This window comes from Alternaria dauci, chromosome 2 (assembly GCF_042100115.1).
Source record: "Alternaria dauci strain A2016 chromosome 2, whole genome shotgun sequence".
In the NCBI taxonomy this organism is placed as follows: domain Eukaryota; kingdom Fungi; phylum Ascomycota; class Dothideomycetes; order Pleosporales; family Pleosporaceae; genus Alternaria; species Alternaria dauci.
This window is the reverse complement of record NC_091273.1, coordinates 4653826-4671332: the sequence shown is the minus strand read 5'-3', so window position 1 is coordinate 4671332 and position 17507 is coordinate 4653826. Positions and strand designations below refer to the sequence as shown.

The 17507-nt window shown below is 50.8% G+C and overlaps 5 protein-coding genes across 5 annotated transcripts; 3 read left to right on the top strand and 2 right to left on the bottom strand.

Annotated features, from left to right (window-relative positions):
- Positions 1-2730: 2730 nt before the first annotated feature.
- Positions 2731-4283, top strand: ACET3X_003580 (uncharacterized protein; the record flags this gene model as incomplete). The annotated part of the gene is made up of 6 exons (XM_069448871.1): positions 2731-2736; positions 3125-3273; positions 3329-3378; positions 3428-3723; positions 3775-4011; positions 4074-4283. 6 exons carry the CDS (start codon positions 2731-2733, stop codon positions 4281-4283), a joined length of 948 nt encoding a protein of 315 aa, XP_069310127.1.
- Positions 4284-5384: 1101 nt separating this feature from the next.
- On the top strand, positions 5385-6752 carry ACET3X_003579 (uncharacterized protein; the record flags this gene model as incomplete). The annotated part of the gene is made up of 1 exon (XM_069448870.1): positions 5385-6752. One exon carries the CDS (start codon positions 5385-5387, stop codon positions 6750-6752), a length of 1368 nt encoding a protein of 455 aa, XP_069310126.1.
- A 543-nt stretch (positions 6753-7295) lies between these two features.
- Positions 7296-9185, bottom strand: ACET3X_003578 (uncharacterized protein; the record flags this gene model as incomplete). The annotated part of the gene is made up of 1 exon (XM_069448868.1): positions 7296-9185. One exon carries the CDS (start codon positions 9183-9185, stop codon positions 7296-7298), a length of 1890 nt encoding a protein of 629 aa, XP_069310125.1.
- A 1231-nt stretch (positions 9186-10416) lies between these two features.
- Positions 10417-13766, top strand: ACET3X_003577 (uncharacterized protein; the record flags this gene model as incomplete). The annotated part of the gene is made up of 10 exons (XM_069448867.1): positions 10417-10672; positions 10717-11072; positions 11127-11630; positions 11806-11937; positions 11994-12277; positions 12324-12588; positions 12628-12877; positions 12930-13112; positions 13165-13389; positions 13444-13766. 10 exons carry the CDS (start codon positions 10417-10419, stop codon positions 13764-13766), a joined length of 2778 nt encoding a protein of 925 aa, XP_069310124.1.
- Positions 13767-13987: 221 nt separating this feature from the next.
- Positions 13988-14790, bottom strand: ACET3X_003576 (uncharacterized protein; the record flags this gene model as incomplete). The annotated part of the gene is made up of 2 exons (XM_069448866.1): positions 13988-14276; positions 14336-14790. The coding sequence occupies 2 exons, from the start codon at positions 14788-14790 to the stop codon at positions 13988-13990; spliced, it is 744 nt and encodes a 247-aa protein (XP_069310123.1).
- Between the last annotated feature and the right edge of the window lie 2717 nt (positions 14791-17507).

Genomic DNA, 17507 nt, shown 5'->3' with positions numbered 1-17507 from the left:
TCAGATACTCTCCCTTTGCTTCAAGAATGATCTGTCTCCCAGCGATCCCAGCATCAATTTTGGATAAGTTTACGACGTCAGACATCGCAATCCTGCACCAGACAGACATATCCCTGTGGATATCTCCCAAGTCCTGGTGCTATTTGTCCTTTGTTCGACCGTTGTTAATAACAGCCTTCACAAGTACCACACAACATCGCACATGGCTAGCTGCATGCGGCCATGCGGCTTCGATCCTCCCCGCATTTTCTACGCTATGTTGGCCCAAGGTTGATCGGCATGGTCATCGGAATATTCTATCTCGCCCCAAATTTCCAATAAGGGGATATTGCGGCTGAGGCTGCGCTGCCGTCATCCTTTTGTCTTAGGGCGCGGGCCTTGGTGGAGACTTCCAAGGTTACATTCATTCGAGCGCCACCAACTCTGCATCTCAACTGCCGCTCTACTTGCGCAAATGTGCCTACACAGCGATACGCCCTGAAGCATGGGTGATCAGCCTGATCATACACAACACCTGATGACCATACGGAGCACAACGGCAACCAGTCCTGGGCAACGCGCATCAGCGAATTTAAATATGGATGACGTACTTGATGCGCAGCTACCCCATTCAGATTCAGCCGCGATCCTGGTTAACAGCAAACAAAACAGAGAACACCGGACAAACAAACCCCACAATAGATTGCTGTAAGGTACCTTAAGAAAAACATGCACCGGAGTGCGCGACGGAAAGTTTCTTGTACCTATAGCGTAGTAAACGCGCAATCATCGCCCCTCGCCAGCTGATTTACGGCTCTGCCGTGCGGCACCACCCTGCGAAGCGAGTCTCAACGAGTACCGAGTCGTACAGAAAGTGGCGGTATGAAAGTTAGAGCACGAACTGTCTTGCACAAGCTCAGTGAGTGGGCTTTCCGTCAATCGAGTTGCCCACTTCGCCCACATCTGGTCATACGTGGTCAATCATCTGCTACGCTTAGATTGCCACGCTGGGAATCAGCTTGCCGGTATCATAGCATGTAGCGGTCTCCGGATCGACTCGATGTTACATGAAAAGCACCTCATTCATGCAACCTCATCAAGACACTTTATCTCGTGAGACAACCTTCTCACGCTGTGCCTTATTCGGATATAAATCGTCATGTTGAAAGCCCTTGGAGGACTATCTACTCTTGACCGCACAAGATGATCATTGCAGCTCAGGCAGCGACGGAATCCCTTGAACCACTGGGATACCACGGAAGGCGGAGCATATATGAGCTTCGGTCTTACGGATCACGATAATTTCCAAAGTATAGATATGACCACATACCTGCGCCTGCCATCTGGACGTTTGCCGATAGGATGCATTGCGTCTCACATTACGAACCCACTGTACTCGCTAAGATCCACGACAAAAAATAAATGCACAACGCCAGTTATAGAACTTCGTGCGGTATGGATTCCTAGAAACCACAGCCAGCGCTTGATGGCGCCGGCTTTCGATGTCGATTCTAAGAACTAGCGCTCCATCCTCCAATCTACAACTACACCGTGTCTGTGTCACATGTTCTCATCGCCAAGGATGATATACAAGTAACTAGTCTTTGGTCCTTACCAAGAATCCTCACTTGGAGCAAAAATGCTGCATGCTCATGTTCCTGGTAGCACGTTTTGGCTACCATGTTTGCGCACGAGCCAGTGCTTGTCAACGGGAATCGCACAATCTTGCAAAGATTCAACGACATTTTCCGCATCAACATGCGAGCCTATCGATGCGTAGTTTAACAATGGGAGTGGCGCATATCTGGCAAGCTGACATGGGCACCTGCACGTGCAGCACTCTTCGCCTTCCACTGAAGGACCTTCGTATCGGTCGGACAGCATTGTCCCGTTGGTTCACGTTTTGACGAGTACTTGTGACGCTGGTGATTAGATTGCTTTCTGTTCATTGATCGTTCCCACCTATGATAGGAAGCGATATCTTAGTGCTCATCGGGTACGACAAAGATAACATGTAGGAACTCACAATACAACAGGTCATGTTCCACAACGCTCTGCCCGAGGTGATACCACTGATGCCTGTCCTTTATCGAAGTTTGATCGGCTTCAGGCTTACCCGCCCACATATAACATACAATAAGACATGGATCGCGACAGGTCATAAAGACCCTTTTTATGGTTCGTGCTCTTTTCATAAGATGCTGAGCTTACATCTTGGTGTAGCCGATACCATGTCGTCAAAAAAATGGTTTGTTTGGGATCATGCAGCCCTGTACGGTCTCCATACCGTTTTGCCTCCCATAGTCCATCCTTCCGATTATCTAAGTGTCCATGCGACTCCGAGTGATACTGTACCGTCCTCGGAGAGCATCAATGATCTAAATGACCAACTAAATGACTTACAGAATCACCAGCTCAAGATAAGGTGATGACCCAGGAGAACGTGAGGTAACATGACGACATCTAAGAGTCACAAGCACGGTCATCAGCGCTCGATATGTCAACCACAGGTACACATACCCCCAGATAACTGTATCTTCCGTATTTCTGTTGGCGCTGTAACGATAAGTGGGCTCGTCGAACAGCATGCCTTAACGTGGTCCGTAAAACGTCCCACTACTTATGCGCACGCGCTTTGTTCGTTACTACCTGACCTTTCGCACTACGCCATTGGCTATCAAAGCAGCCTGCTGCCTCTGGTATCTGGACATGTTTTACAGCATTGTTGTTTAAAGCGCAGCTCTGCCCCTGATGCAGGTACAACTCAACCAGGAAGATTTAATCCTTCACCAGCTCTTCCAAGTCTTTTCTCTCTATCCGAATACCTTTATCCGAGTCACATCGAAACATGTATACACCGCTGTTTCTCGCTCTGCTTTCTTCTGCATCTGCTGCTCCACTGATCAAGGTCGACGGTACAGATGCTGTTGCTGGCAAATACATCGTGAAGCTCAAAGGCGATATTTCGTCACAAGCTGAGAATGATTTGACAGCTTCAATCTCCACCAAGCCTGATTTCAAATACACGATGTCTGGCTTCAGAGGTTTCGCTGGCAGCATCTCGGACGAGGAACTTACTCGACTACAGGCTTCTGAGCATGCAAGATACACCTCTGGATCGAAATGTACATACTAACATGATTAGGTTGAATACATCCAGCAAGACGCCAAAGTTCACGTGTTCGAGACGAAGACACAGCTGAACGCCACGTGGGGCTTGGGTCGGATCTCACACACTGAGCCTGGTCAGAATACGTACCTTTACGACGCCACTGCCGGTGAGGGCACATGCGTGTATGTCGCTAGGCCCCTTATGACTTTTTAATGTTTGCTTACAAAGCGAACACAGATGTGTCATCGATACTGGTATCGAGACCACGCATCCAGAATTCGAGGGTCGTATGTATGAACAGTACAACTCGATTGATGCGCGTTGACTCTCTTTCAGGCGCGTACTTTCTGGCAGATTTCAGCGGAGAGGGACGTCTGATTGACGGTGCGGGACATGGTACTCATGTTGCTGGCACAATCGGTTCTCTTACATGGGGTGTGGCAAAGAAGACGACTCTGTTCGCAGTCCGAGTTCTCGACTCTTTCGGTTCCGGTACAAACGCTGGCATCCTTGCAGGTATGCAGTTCGTTATCACGGATGCAAAGGAACGCATGGATGCCGGGGATTGCCCCAATGGCGCCTTGGCCAACATGAGTCTCGGGGGAAGAAAGACCCAATTCATGAACGATGGTGTAAGTGACAAGTTCACAGCATTTGCGGTGGACACACTAACAACAATCCAGGCCGCTGCTATCGTCGCGGCAGGTATCTTCCTTGGTGTCGCCGCAGGAAACGAGGGCACGCTTGCCGATTATTCCTCTCCGGCATCCGAGCCTACTGTATGTACCGTGGCCGCTACAGCGAACAACGATACGCTCATCGAATGGTCCAATTATGGTTCCCGGGTCGATATTTTGGCGCCTGGTGTTGGAGTCACCAGCACTTGGATCGGTGAAGGCATTCGCACCATATCCGGGACCGTAAGTGACCTTTGCAAGAGATGTGCTGATGCTACATGCGCTAACATCATCCAATATGTCAGAGTATGGCCACCCCGCACGTTGTCGGGGTAGCTGCGTATCTCGCGGGTCTGGGAGCACGAGTAGAAGGTTTGTGCGAACTTCTTGCTAGTACCGCGACGAAGGGTGCGATCGATGGAAACACGCTCCGTAAGGGTACACCCAACCTTCTGGTGTACAATGAGGCGGAGGTGATTAGAAAATACGGTAGACGTACCAACCAGGTCGCGTAGAATGTTCGAGTGGATCATTGTCAGCTCGGACATGACATTGAAGTCAGGCCATTGCACTTAGGTACTTGGCATATTTGGCAACTGTAGTATTGCCAATAGGATGGGATTGCAATGAAGAAAAGTATATGCTTCCAGGCTGTTCTTCTTAGTGCTTCGCCGCTTGCTCATAGATTGTGCGGATCGAGCTATGCATGATAGCATCGGCCATTGATGGACGGGCAGATGCATGCGACCTCAGCTGCCGTGCCGTCTCCCCTTACCCATCGCCGCATCGGCACCCTCTTCCACCTATCGCGATGAGTTAGTATGGGTAAGAGCCTCCGATCTCAACGGCTGTCGCAACTGTTGCGCCAGGGATTTAGCGCTAGATCTCAAACTCCGAGACGGTGATGTCGCCCAAGCATGCACGCTGATCGTCACTTCACTAGGCCGGCTTATTGAGCACCCTCGGCCAACCACAGGCCGTGACATCACCGGATTGCGGGGTACGGCTTTGCAGAATCAGGCTTAGCCTGGGCTGCAACCCCAACACTTGCAGAACACCAAGCCTCCCAAGAGCACTGCCTCCCACCTGAGACCTTTCTCATCCCGCTCCATATCTGGCGCATCGACACAAACGTACACTCCTCGGCACCTAAAGACGCTTCATCTTTACTGGAGGGGAAGAAGCTACCAGAAGTCATGGCGTCATACTTCGATCTCCCGCCGTCGCAGAAGGCCACGCCGGCTGCGAGTATAGATCAAATACCTCAGGACCAGCGCAAGCAGTTGGGTCGCATGAGCAGTTTAATGTCCCCTGCAGTCACTCAGATATTGGAAGGATTAGGCGACGAGCATTCAGACAGCGATAGTAACGAAGGAGATCTATCTGAAGAAGACGACCAACGTCCCACCCAACATACTAAGAAACCACTCGAGCCTCAACGGCTGAGCCAAGACAAACGAAAGCAGGTCGCCGCCCAGGCGTCTGGAACTCCATCCTTTTCACCAAGCAGAAGCTCCCTGAAATCAGATACCAACAAAAGTCCAATTCACTCTAAACCTTCTTCAGCACGTGGCAGCGGAGAAAACTCCGCAAAACCCAAACAAAAACAGCCTCACATGGCGCGATTCCACTCCCTTCGCAGCATACTCTTTCAACAGAGAATTGAAGACCAAATGAAGACTGCCACACAGGAGGACTGCCAGAAAGAACAAAGCGCGGCAGACAAATGGCATAGGCAACACGAAGAACGCCGGATGCACCGCACGGGAACGTCCGAGAAGGATGCATCAGGGAAGGGTGGTATCGGAAGCAGACTTAGAATGACAGTAAAAAGGATGACGACAAAGGACGGGGGGAGCATGGAGAAGATAAGGGAAGATGGCGCGCCGGTCGAATTTGATGATCGCGCATCAACAGCCTCTTCAGACGTGGAAGGAAGAGAGAAGAACTCATATGAGAGCGATGAAGAGAGTATCGATCATTCCGACGTAGAAGAATTAATACGTTGGGTCAGTCGACGGGATCCACCTAGCGACGGTGAAAGTCGAAAAGACAGCGGCGTGGTGGAGGCCAAAGAAGACAGTGGCCACGAGAGCCTTGGGCCGTCGGATGTTGATGAACTGGTCCGCTTCGCCAGCAGGAAATCTGACGCCAGAGAGACCCACTCAATCAACGATGCACGTTCAGGGTATAGCGACGCGTCCACCGAGTCCGACAGCGAACTCAGGGAAGCGTCCTCAGACGAGGAAGAGGACGCAGACGACCTTGTACGCTGGATATCGCATCGTGACGGACCCAAAGCAGGCCCTGTGCGCAGGAACTTACAACGAGCTGAACTGGACTCCGACGTGGGAGAGCACTACGAATCCGATGTACCAGAGTTAGGTCGCTGGTTCAAGCGCCATGACGGCACCAGCGGCGAGTCTGTAGCGTCTACGCCGGTCAAGGAGACTTTTGACGAAGTTGACGAAGAGGAGCGTCGTGGTCGCCCAAGAAGTCGAGAGTCAATTGAACCGATCAAGGAGAAGAGACATATCACAGACGACGATGTTGACGAACTCGTCCGCTGGGTGAGCAGGAAAGATTCCAAACAGCAAGAATCACCCGTGCCAGAAGGCGAGAATTCCATTGGCCATCGAGAGCGAGAAGAGGAAGAAAAGCAGCAACAAATTGGCATGAGTGTTGATGATGGCAGTCTCTCGCACACCGATCTACCGGAGATTGTCGAATATGCGCGAAGGAAGAGTAGTGCTACCGCTAGTTCTGCACCACCAGGCCCGTTTGCAGTCGAGACCGGCGATTTACGAGTACTAGGAGACGAGAAGAGGAAAGCGATTACTCCAGACCATGACCCCCAACGTGATCTAGACGGGCAGAGAGAAAGTCTCGACGAGAAGAAACAAGAGCTAGGCATGAGTCATAACGACGAGAGTCTGAGCCACAGCGATGTCCAAGACCTGATTGCACACGTAAAGAAGATCTGAGAGATGTTCCTTGAGCTTTAGGGAGGTATCTACACGAGAAACTCAAAAACCCGTCTCCTTAGCTCAATTGGGAGAGCGCCAGACTGAAGTCTCAGTCACACTAAATCTGGAGGTATCGTGTTCGATCCACGAAGGGGACAACGTGCCCGAGTTCATTCTCGGGGTTCTTCGAACTATCTTTTTGCACAATTTGCGGCTCGAAGCCAGAGGCCATCGCAGTCGGACTGTATTGATTGTGTCGTGCGGGCTCGGTGGAGACGCGCGGAAGCTAAGCGATGTGGGTTTGTGGATCAGGGTAGAATCCGAGAAGATCTAGATTGTGGCTGGGGTTTAGTGTAGCATGGTGTACTGGTATTTTAGCACAGTTTCTGATACCAATTGAGAAGTATGGCGAATGAACAAATGTTCTATTGTTGCACTTTTAGACCGACACTGAACGTGAAAAAACATGGTATTCATACAACAGAGAGGATTAGCGAAACCTTCTATCGAAAATGGTACTCCAGAACCCCTACAAATGCAACACTATGTGACGAAAAACACTCAGTCCAGCTTGAGTGCTGGAACACCTTCAAACTGTAGTCTTCTAAACATGCCACGGATGACACCACAGTTCTTGTCCCTTTCTTCATCCCTGACACGCATCTCTGTGCGCATCTTGTCCAGCATATTCGTGCCGTCACCCCTATGACCACCCTCTTTAATGTTTGTGAAGAACATCCTGCGGCCCGTGCTGTCCAGCGGCTCCCACTTGGCGATCTTGACATCTTCCCGAGGAATAACCTCATGTTCGCGGTTGGGATCGAGGAACTTGATAAAGCTGATGAAGTAATCCGAAATCTCATTTTGGCGGCGTACCATGACTTGTCCGACAGTACCGGCGTGCTTAGTGCCGTATCCGTTCTCAATGTCAACACCCCACATTACGTCCCATTGGTATTGGTATGTAGGCACGTTTTCGGGGTTGTGTTCGGCCATGGCGTTGGATGCGAGGTACGTGGGGCAGATGTAGCGGATGTCGCCCTGGGCTTTCGCTACGGCGTCCCACCATGCGCCGCTGTCGGGCCAGTGTCGGTCGTTGGGGTATGTTTTGACGAGCGTGTCCAGATCTTCGTCGGTGAGGAGCGGGTAGTGATCTTTGAGGTACGACTTGAATTCGCCTTCGTTGTCGGTGGCCTTCTTGACTTGGTCTGACCCTTCGTTGGAGGTGAAGCCAATGATGGTCGGGACCTTTGCGTATCGGTTGTTCATTATGGCTGCCGGGGCAGGTTCCGTAAACATACCGCCGGCTGGCTCGGTGGTCGGGGCCCACATCCAGCGGGGTGGAGTATCGCGGCCGGGGAAGTTCATGGGGTAGTTTTGGTAGTAGAGATCGCCTGTCGCGGCATCGCGAATGCACGCAATGTCTGTGCAATTCAATCCGTCTGCGACTTCGTTGTAGAACTTCTCGGCTTGCTCAGGTGTGAAGAAGGTCGGACTCGCAGGAGATTGGGCGATGGCACCGTGGAAGAGCTGCTTACGACCTGTACCAGGGACAGGGTAGTAGTTGTCGCCCTCGTTAGCGGTGAGTTGCAGCATCACAGATGCACCGCCCGCGCTTGTACCCATGATAACCACGTGGTCTGGGTTGCCTCCAAAGTACCTGATGTACTTCTGAACCCACTCCAGCGCCGCTCGCTGGTCGCGAAGCGCGTTGTTGTAGTCGCCGTCTTTCGCAATCTGTTCGCCGGGCAGGAAACCGTAGATGCCGTTGCGGTAGTACATGGTGACTACGACGATGCCCTTGTCGAGTTTGCCATCGACGCCTTTTTCGCGTCGTGCCTTTTCTACCATCTCGCCTCCGTTGCTGCGTCCTGGAAGATGAAAGCCACCGCCGGGGATGTTGACCAGCACTGGCAAGTCATCACCTGGCTCAGCATCGAAGGGCGTGAAGACGTTCAGGCTTAGACAATCTTCGGTAGAACGAGTCTTGATACCCAAGACGTCCGGGCCGGAGATATCGTCCCTGTTCCGCTGAGCGGGATCAATCTTCTGGATTCTCGGGCACATTCCCAGTGACCCGTCCCAGACCAATGGCTTCTCGCCCCTGCCGATGCCATATGTCCTGTTTACCGGTTGTGGTCCCCGAAACCTGTTCTTGCCTCCTGCATCTGCGGCATAGGGAATATTCCAATAAGACCTGACCTTGTCTGTGACGTTTGGCTTGATGGCTAGGTAGTCTAGCGTAACGATATTGGGGTCTTCGGTGTTCTTCAACGGCGCAGAGAAGGTAGACGCAGGTTTCGAGCTGAGAGGTGGTAACCATTCTGAGCTGGGGCGTAGGTCGGGCGAATAGAGAAAGGCAAATGTAAAGGCGAGAATGACAGCGGCTGTCAGACCGAGTATAACGCGTCGGTCGAAGATGAGGCTCGAGTTGAGAGGGCGGATTGCCATGGTGGGCAGAAGTTGGGAAGTGCAAAAGAACGTGGCGTCGCGTCGAGGCGGCGAAAGTTTAATAAGAGACTGTCGAAGTCTGCATCTGCGTCCTGTATACCAGACTCAGGAGCTAGAAGCGAAGAAAGTGTTCAGGGAGACGGTGAATGTGGCCTCCTACGTTGTCGCAAGCCATCCAAGCATCCATGTCTGCAAGTTTCCCAACCCTGGCACGACGGGGCGACCGAAGGGGCTAAGGGGGCGGCAATCGGCACCATCTTCTTGGCGCTGACGCGTATCGCAATTGTGGAATTACCATGGCGGCACACGACACTCCGCAAGTCGTCGAAAAAACCGAACAAAGAGTTGGAGAGAGCTAAATGGCAAAGTCCGGAGCGTCAGTTGGTGCCCTGTGGCTGGTAAGAACAGAGGTCGGAGACAACCGTGCCGACCTGCATTGTCGCCTTACCATCCACTACCCTTTGGTCATAGACGTTATATCGCTGCGTCTTGCATTGACCGTCGGCGAAACACAACCAAGGCCATGACAATCACACTGCACGCCGAAGCACAAATCCAGCGACTGTCGCAATACAACCTCATGCACAAGCTACTTCTTGGCGGCATTGGTCTTCTTTCTTTTCGCATATCGTTGTCATAGTGATTTTTCCAGATCGAGCGAGCGGTGAGGTAAAAGCGGAGCTCGCAACGAGCCATGGCTTCACCTCAAACTGAATTGTCGGCCAGATATGATGCAGCGGCGATAACCTCGTTTGAAAACCACTAAACGGATACCCTCACGCGGATATGCTCGTACAGGAGCCCATATTTGTTGGAGGGCAACAAATCTGTACCACATGTTGAAGGTGTACGGAGCCTTTTACACCAACATATCACAAGACACGACATCTTGTATACCTTCATGGTGTAGTATCTCTTGGTAGCAAGACCGTCTGTAGGAAGCTACATGTTGCAATCTTCAGTTGGACCATATAATACTTTCGGTCTACCATGAACGACAAGTTTGATATCGGAACAGGCTATTGCTCTCTCTTACCTTTGCCGAAGACGAGGTGACTTCGATCTCGGACCCGCTCTCTCACCTAAATGCGACAGGCTGTGCCAGTATAGGCCATTATAGGCCACCCTGAGCGTTCTTCTCCACTCCTTCCACTCTCCATCCTTTCTTCTCTCAACTCTTCTACTTCCGCTCACAACGAGTAGCGTTGATTGCTCCAGTTCTACCGCTCAAATGGAGGCCCTACAGCAACAGACCCCTGAGGGCACACAGAGTCCTGTTCTCGAGCCGCGATGCCCAGCACAATCCGTACCCGTCACTAAGATGATCCCATCCTCCTCTCCAATCACGGAGAAAGCTTCTACTCCAGATACTCGCAGCACTTCGACATACATGCAGCGTCTCCGAGACATCGAAACTAATGCTAATCTTGCTATCCGTAGCTGGAGTTCCGGAGGTGCAGAGTCAGCCGTACCCGCAAAGCGGAAGCGTACGTACCTCTCACCTTATGCGAATCATACTAATGTTTGTCAGTCTCCGACACCCTCTCTGACAGCGAAGATGAAGACAGCGATGACGAGAAAGATCCGTCAGAAGTACCCCCCTATGACCCAGCTCAACAGCGTCGTCCAAAGTTACCAATGTACCACCCCGGCTTCAAACGAGCCGAGGAGGATACCCAAGCTGTATTGCGTGTCTTGATAGACTTTTTGAAGGATGTCGAGAACCGTGGAGTATCTGGCGATGAGGTTACTTACCTCTGGAATGAAATTCTCAAGAATCGCGGTATCCCGTACCAGACGGAGATCCGGATCGCCGTGACTGGAGACACTGGCACTGGAAAGTCCGCTACAACGAACGCTCTCCTTGGTGAAGATCTGACACCAGAAGTGAGTTTGCTGCACATTAGAACATGCGCGACTTCCACTAACGCGAACCAATAGGGTGACAATGGTGCAGCATGTACGAACGTCGTTACGGAGTTTCGGCAGAAGACTCTATCCACAAACATTGGCGCAGTGCAAGCTGAAGTTCAGTTCTATTGCCTTGAATATTGCACTCATGACCTAGTTACGAACTGGTTCAAAGTGTGGTTTACTACTAACCAGAAGCTTATGGAAGACGACGACAGTGTCGACGACGACGAACGAGCGCGCAAAGATGCTGCATTGGAGTGCTTGGAGCATCTCTTCGCTTTCCGCGTTGCTCCAGAATCTGTCGAGGACTTTATGTGTTCCGGTAAAATTCTGGAAGGCCACCCGGCGCTGAAGAAGTTCCTGCAGTGGACAGTTGAAATACACAGTCAGTTCGTGTCAGATGGAGAGCTGTCAGTTGCCTTCAAGTCCAGTACGCATAACGATATGCGTGAGCAACTTCGACCATTCCGGATGCGAGCCTCCAACGCGCGCTACAAAGGGAAGATACTTCCGTTCAGTCCGTGGCCATTCGTCGAGATTATACGGTAAAGATCGGCATTTTCCTTGTGCAAGTTACGCTGCTGACACTAATCACAGATACTATGTCGATAGCCCACTGTTACAAGATGGTAACTGCTTGGCGGACGTTCCTGGCACGAAAGACATCAACATTTATCGCGTCACTGCTGCTACCGCATATCTCCAGCAATGTGAGATGACCATTGTAGTGGTGGATATCAAGCGTGCGACGAGCGATCAGTCGTTTCGGCAGCATTATCTCGATGCACATGGCAGGCGGCACCATGGCAGTGTTATCCTGTTAGCGACTAGATCCGATGTAAGTGCACCTCATATATTGTTCGTTGTATCCATGCTTACTTTATACCTTTGTAGGAACTGAATGACGATGGCGGTAGTACGCTTCAGCTAGATCTTGTCGCAGAGGAGAAACTTGCGCCTATCGAGGAGAAGCTCGCAGACCGTACCAGCGAACTACAAGCTATCGAAAACGAGATTGAGGCCAACAAACATGTTATGAAGCGACTCAAGGACACTGTTAGTTCTGGAGGTGCTACTGCAGAGCAACGTAGCCAGCACGACGCCCTCAAGGCAGCGAACAAGGTTCTAGCGGGCCGCAAGAAGGCTACAATGCCACTCATAGCTTCTCTGGAGAAAGAGTAAGTCCTACACTACGTTGGAACTTGACCAAGCTAATTCCATCAGGCGTAGAGATGTACGCATCACATGTCGCAACAGGTCTGTAGCCGCGGGCATGAGTCGCATGTACAGTCACAACACTGGCGATGATGCAGGCGCAGCGTCGTTCTGTGTCTCCAACCGAATGTATATGCGGCATCGACGCGGCTACAACGCAAACAACCTGGAGAAGGCCCCCACGATGAAGCTCGAGGATACTCAGATCCCAGCTGTATGCAACTACATTGCGGGAATACCCTCACAAGGTCGGATCGCTGTTCTGGAACACTTTGTGCTCTTCAAAGTACCAATGTTGTTGAACATTGTCCAGATGAGCTGCAGTAAAAGCACCGAAGCCAGGATAGAGCATGTCACCAAGATTATCGATAAGGCTATACGGGACTTTCAGGCACGGGTTCGCAATGTTACGAAGAAATGGGGCAAGACATTTCCCAAGGAACTTACGTGCGCACTCTCAAGCCCCGAACTGCAAGATAGGTTCAACCGAAATGCCGAGAAAAAGCTCAAAGAACTGGCCACGATGAATGCGGCCTCGCATAAGGCGTTGGTGAACAAGAGGGGTAAGTGTGATCCGAGTTTGGAAATACTGAATCATTCACTAATCAGATCTAGGCACCTATCATCAGAAAAAGTTGAAGATCCACCATGATCTGAATGCTTTCCTGTTGGCGCCTGCAAAGATTGCGATGGAGGCTGCGTTCCGGAATGCGCTCGATACCGCACCTGCAGCGTTCAAGGCCCAGGCGGCACAAGCGATCAAAACTGGCATCAATGGGTTAAATAAGCAACTGAAAGGTAGGCTCACCAATAATTCATGATCCTTTGTCTGTACTGACACATGTCTTAGATGACCCTCAGGCTTTGGCTGGTGATGCTTATCAGCTGTGCTTCGGCAAGAACCTTGTCGGCTATGAGAATGACATCACTCTCAAGGTTGAAAACGCAACGAAAGAACTTCGCCAAGGACTGATCGATATACAACAGAAGGCCATAAAATCCGGAGAAAAAAGTTACTTCTACGAAGCAATGGATAATATCTATGAAGCCGCCCTCCAGGAGAAGCCTGGCAAAGGTAACGACATGCACTCTCATACACTATTATGCATCCACTAACATACGCTTTCAGGAAAAAAGCTAAAAGATGTCCGCCACACTTACCTCGAAGATAAGATCATTTGTCCTGACGGCCCTTTCGCTGCGATTGCCGAACGAGTTCAAGAGGATGTAGAGAAACTCATGAAAAACGTGTGCGACAAGCTGCGCAAGGAAGTGGTCGAAATGCTCAAAACAATCCGCGTCGCATTCCAGCGTCAGAAGAACAGGAAAGAACAGGACACTCCTGAGGGCCAGCAGTTCCGCAAAGAGCTGCATGAGCTGGTTGCTGAGGCGCGGAGAGTTCTTGAGGGAGTTGTGAGTAAGAGTCTGGAGAAGTGTAAGGAGTACAAGTGAGGGGATCAGGCAGTTCGACATGGCGAGCAACATTGTGCTCAACATTGCCATATCTCCAGCACCTCAGGTGGTAGTCTATGGTATCCATTGTATGCTCAGCGTAGGCATAAAATTCAATTGACTACCTTCAGAGTATCCATTGATGTCAGGGTTATGTGTCATAGCTAACGAGGTGTTTGTCTCCCGTCCAACGGAAAGGCTATCGAAGCTACATGTCTCTACTACCAACCCCTGACACCACCGTCCCAGCCAATCATCTTGCCCCCATCCTTTTCCTTGGTCGATTCGCTGATGACCTTGATCATGCCATCGCAAGATGTATCGACAGTTATTTCCGCTTGCTCAAGGCCGTACAGATGTGCCGCTCCGTTACCCATATCGGTCTGCGCCCAGCCAGGGTCAAGGACGAAAGCGTTTAGCCAGGGATCCTCGCTGTTGATGCGGATCGTGTACCAGTGCACCATCGCTTTTGTAGGAGCATAAGCCGCGTTCTGGATTGGGAGTTGGTTGCTGCTCGCAATCAGCTTACACAATCAACATACGGCGAGAGATTAAGAGGAAAGACGCACACAAGGTACCCAGCAGTTGATCCAACGGGTGCAAATATGGGCTCTTTCTGCGACTTTTGAAGCAGGGGCCGTGTGGCCTGGTAGAGAGTGAGAAAGCCAAAAACGTTCGGCCCCAAGTGACCGCGAAGGTCCTCAAGCTTCAGATCCGCTACAAGCGGAAATACGTATGCGACACCTGCATTGGCGATGACGATGTCGAGGTGGTCAATGCCGTGATGGTCTTGTAACTCCTTGATGGCTGTTGAGGCGTCCTCTTCGACCGAAGCGTCAATCTTGACAACGATGAGCTTGCTGCCCTCACCCTTGGGCAACTTAGCTAGTGCTTGTGACGAAGGGTGCGCAGGGTTACGGTTCCCAGCGATGACGGTGTGGTTTGGTTGAGCGAGGTATCTCTGCAACAAGCCCAGGCCAAGGCCACGGTTGGCACCAGTGATAAGAACGATGGTTGAAGCCATGGTAGGGGCAGCTGAGATGTTCAAAGATGAGGAATGTAGAAAGGGCCGATGATGTCTGAACCACAAAATGGACCGAGATTGAGCATTTTATACTTCTCCACTGTACAATTGCAGTGATGCAACTCTTGGTGGTGTTGTACGAATAGGCGGTTGATGACCAATTCACTAAGCGACTTGCTTACAATTCTCAGCGCAGTGAGACACGGCAACGGACAAAAATGACCGCAGCTCTGAGGCCACCTGTATTACGACATGGGGTGGCGCAACAGCAACAAGGTACTAGTGCCGGTTAAGGTAATAACGATACATGGTGGTCTTGGTTTGTCAGATCAATGCAATCCTGCATACCTACTGACCAATCATATCGTCGACTCGAGCCTGTCACCACTGTTATCGGAATTGACACTGCAAGACGAAGTTATCTCAAGCTGCCCTCTATGAGTGAAACGGTGACGTCCATAGGCCCAGTGGTATAGCCAAAAATATGGCCATACTCTATCACCGTGTATACTAGTCCTTCCTCAAATCATCCCCACGCACTGACCATGGCGATAAGGATCTGGACTAAAGGATTGTATACCGGGTTGGATCTTTCCAATAGTGAAGATAGTCAGGGATAAATCCCATGTGCATGGAGTCTCGCTACACACACACTTTGTTTGGGAACGTATGGAGTCTCCGTCTTCCAGTACATCTTGGGCTTAGTCTGCCCTGCATTTTCAGACTTAGCCTAGGACGCCTGCCAAATTGATTGTGTGCCTCAAAGTATCCTGGCCTTCACCTCATAGCGCAATGTTGTCTCTAGCTGTGTTGTGGCCCTTAACGATTATTGCTAGTAGCGGCGCGACGTTTCGAAACAGGGTACATGATTCTCGCGCTGAGGTTGTAGAGGACGCGTCGCGTCGCGTGTCGTGTCATGTCGTATCGTATCGGCTTGTGTTGTATCTATCGGTTACTAATCTGCGTGTTCTAGAATTGCTACACTACCAAACGCGTATTGATTATGCGAGGAGCTTTCGAATGTAGTGAGATGAGTTCGTGGATAGTAGGTACGCGTCTGTACTGCAGTTGCTGCTTGGTGGTCCAATGGACTCGGCTACACGGCTGATCTGAATCAGCCGCTAAAACCAGCGTACACGTCATGTAGCCCCGGCTGCCTCTACTCGATCCATCGCGCTTCACGCGCTACCACAAAACACCTCGTCTGTTCTTCACGCATCGCTTTTTGGTCAAGCTTGGAAGTATGAAAGGGATAATGAGCAATCGTGATATGATGATTGAGTGGAGGTAAAGTGAATTTCCTTCTGGGTTTCTACAACACGGTGTAAGTAGACCCAGGGCTATGGGCGATCATATTCATGGACAAGCATAGCTGATGGTATGCGCGATCCACAGCACCTGGAGCTCGACTGGAAGATGTCTATGGTAGAGCTCTCGTTGAATACTGCAGTTTCTCTACCTGACTTGGAAAGACTTTCAGGCCATTTGTTCCCTGCATATCTGTCGGTCACTGTACAACGGATCGAGTTGCGGGGCGAAGGACCATACTGGTCTCAGACGAGCTACCATGTATCGGCCTTGTCAGGTTTTACGCAAACCTCAGATGGCAGCAACCAATAAACGATTGCATGACGTTGGGGAGCATTTGCACCAGCCTTGCTAGCACGATATCTCAACTGCCATATATTGAACGCGCAGCCGTTTGTGTTTTGTCCTCCCCTCATTCTTTCATCTACCTCATCTTTTACTGTTGGCTGCGGGGTTGCGTGACAGTCGATAAGGGCGTAGTTCATGGAATGATACTTCCCGTTGTATCAATCGAACTTTACGGACTGGAGGGAACTGCGCCATCGTAGGCCGTCAACACAATTAATTACTCCAACCAGTAAGTGCATAAGGTATCGTTCGCGCATGCCTTCTCGGTACTGATTGTATCTAGTGATTTTTCCATAGAACAGCTCGGTCAATGCGCCTCATAATGAATCCATGGATGAGTGCATATACCATATGAGTTTAAACAGAGGTATTGCTCGCAATGCAGAGGCATCGGTAAGTAGACGCAATCTTCGCATGATTGGATTGTTTCACGACCCGTAATGAGTAGAGCGTTGCTGACGGTAAGTCAAAGCTGCCCCCTCGTATGTCGAGTATCGTCTAGGTGTTCCCAGAGGTCCACTTACTCCCCCGGTACTACCCTGGCAACGTGCGGGTCCGATATCTCTGGCCGTAGCTGCAAGTTCAGAGGTTGGAACAGATGGAATAGCAGGGCCGAAGACTGCATTGGCAGATGAATCACAGTCAGTATATCTGCTCACATGAGCTTTTCCAACACTCAGCAACTAATAGAGTTCGTATCAGCAAGACGGAGGTCAACACCATAAACTCACAAGCGAAGATTTGACGTTGCATGGCAAATGACAGCACTTGTGAAGACGGCAGCATGTCAGTGTTGGATCGGTGGTTGAGCAGGATGCGGGAGGAAGAGCCTTGGAGCGTGTATAGTAATATACCTAACGCCCAAGCGGTGCTATGCCGTCCGAGGCGCACGGTTGTACCTAGGTAGACAAGGATGCAACCGGCTTTAGGTTTGTTCTACAAGGAAAACCCTCTAGGTACGCTTGAGCTCTCATTAGGTCTTCCCTGTGCCGCATTTCCGTGACATTGGAGACTCTTCTGCAAGCATGTCTTCTTGCGAGATGAAGAGCTAATAATTGGGT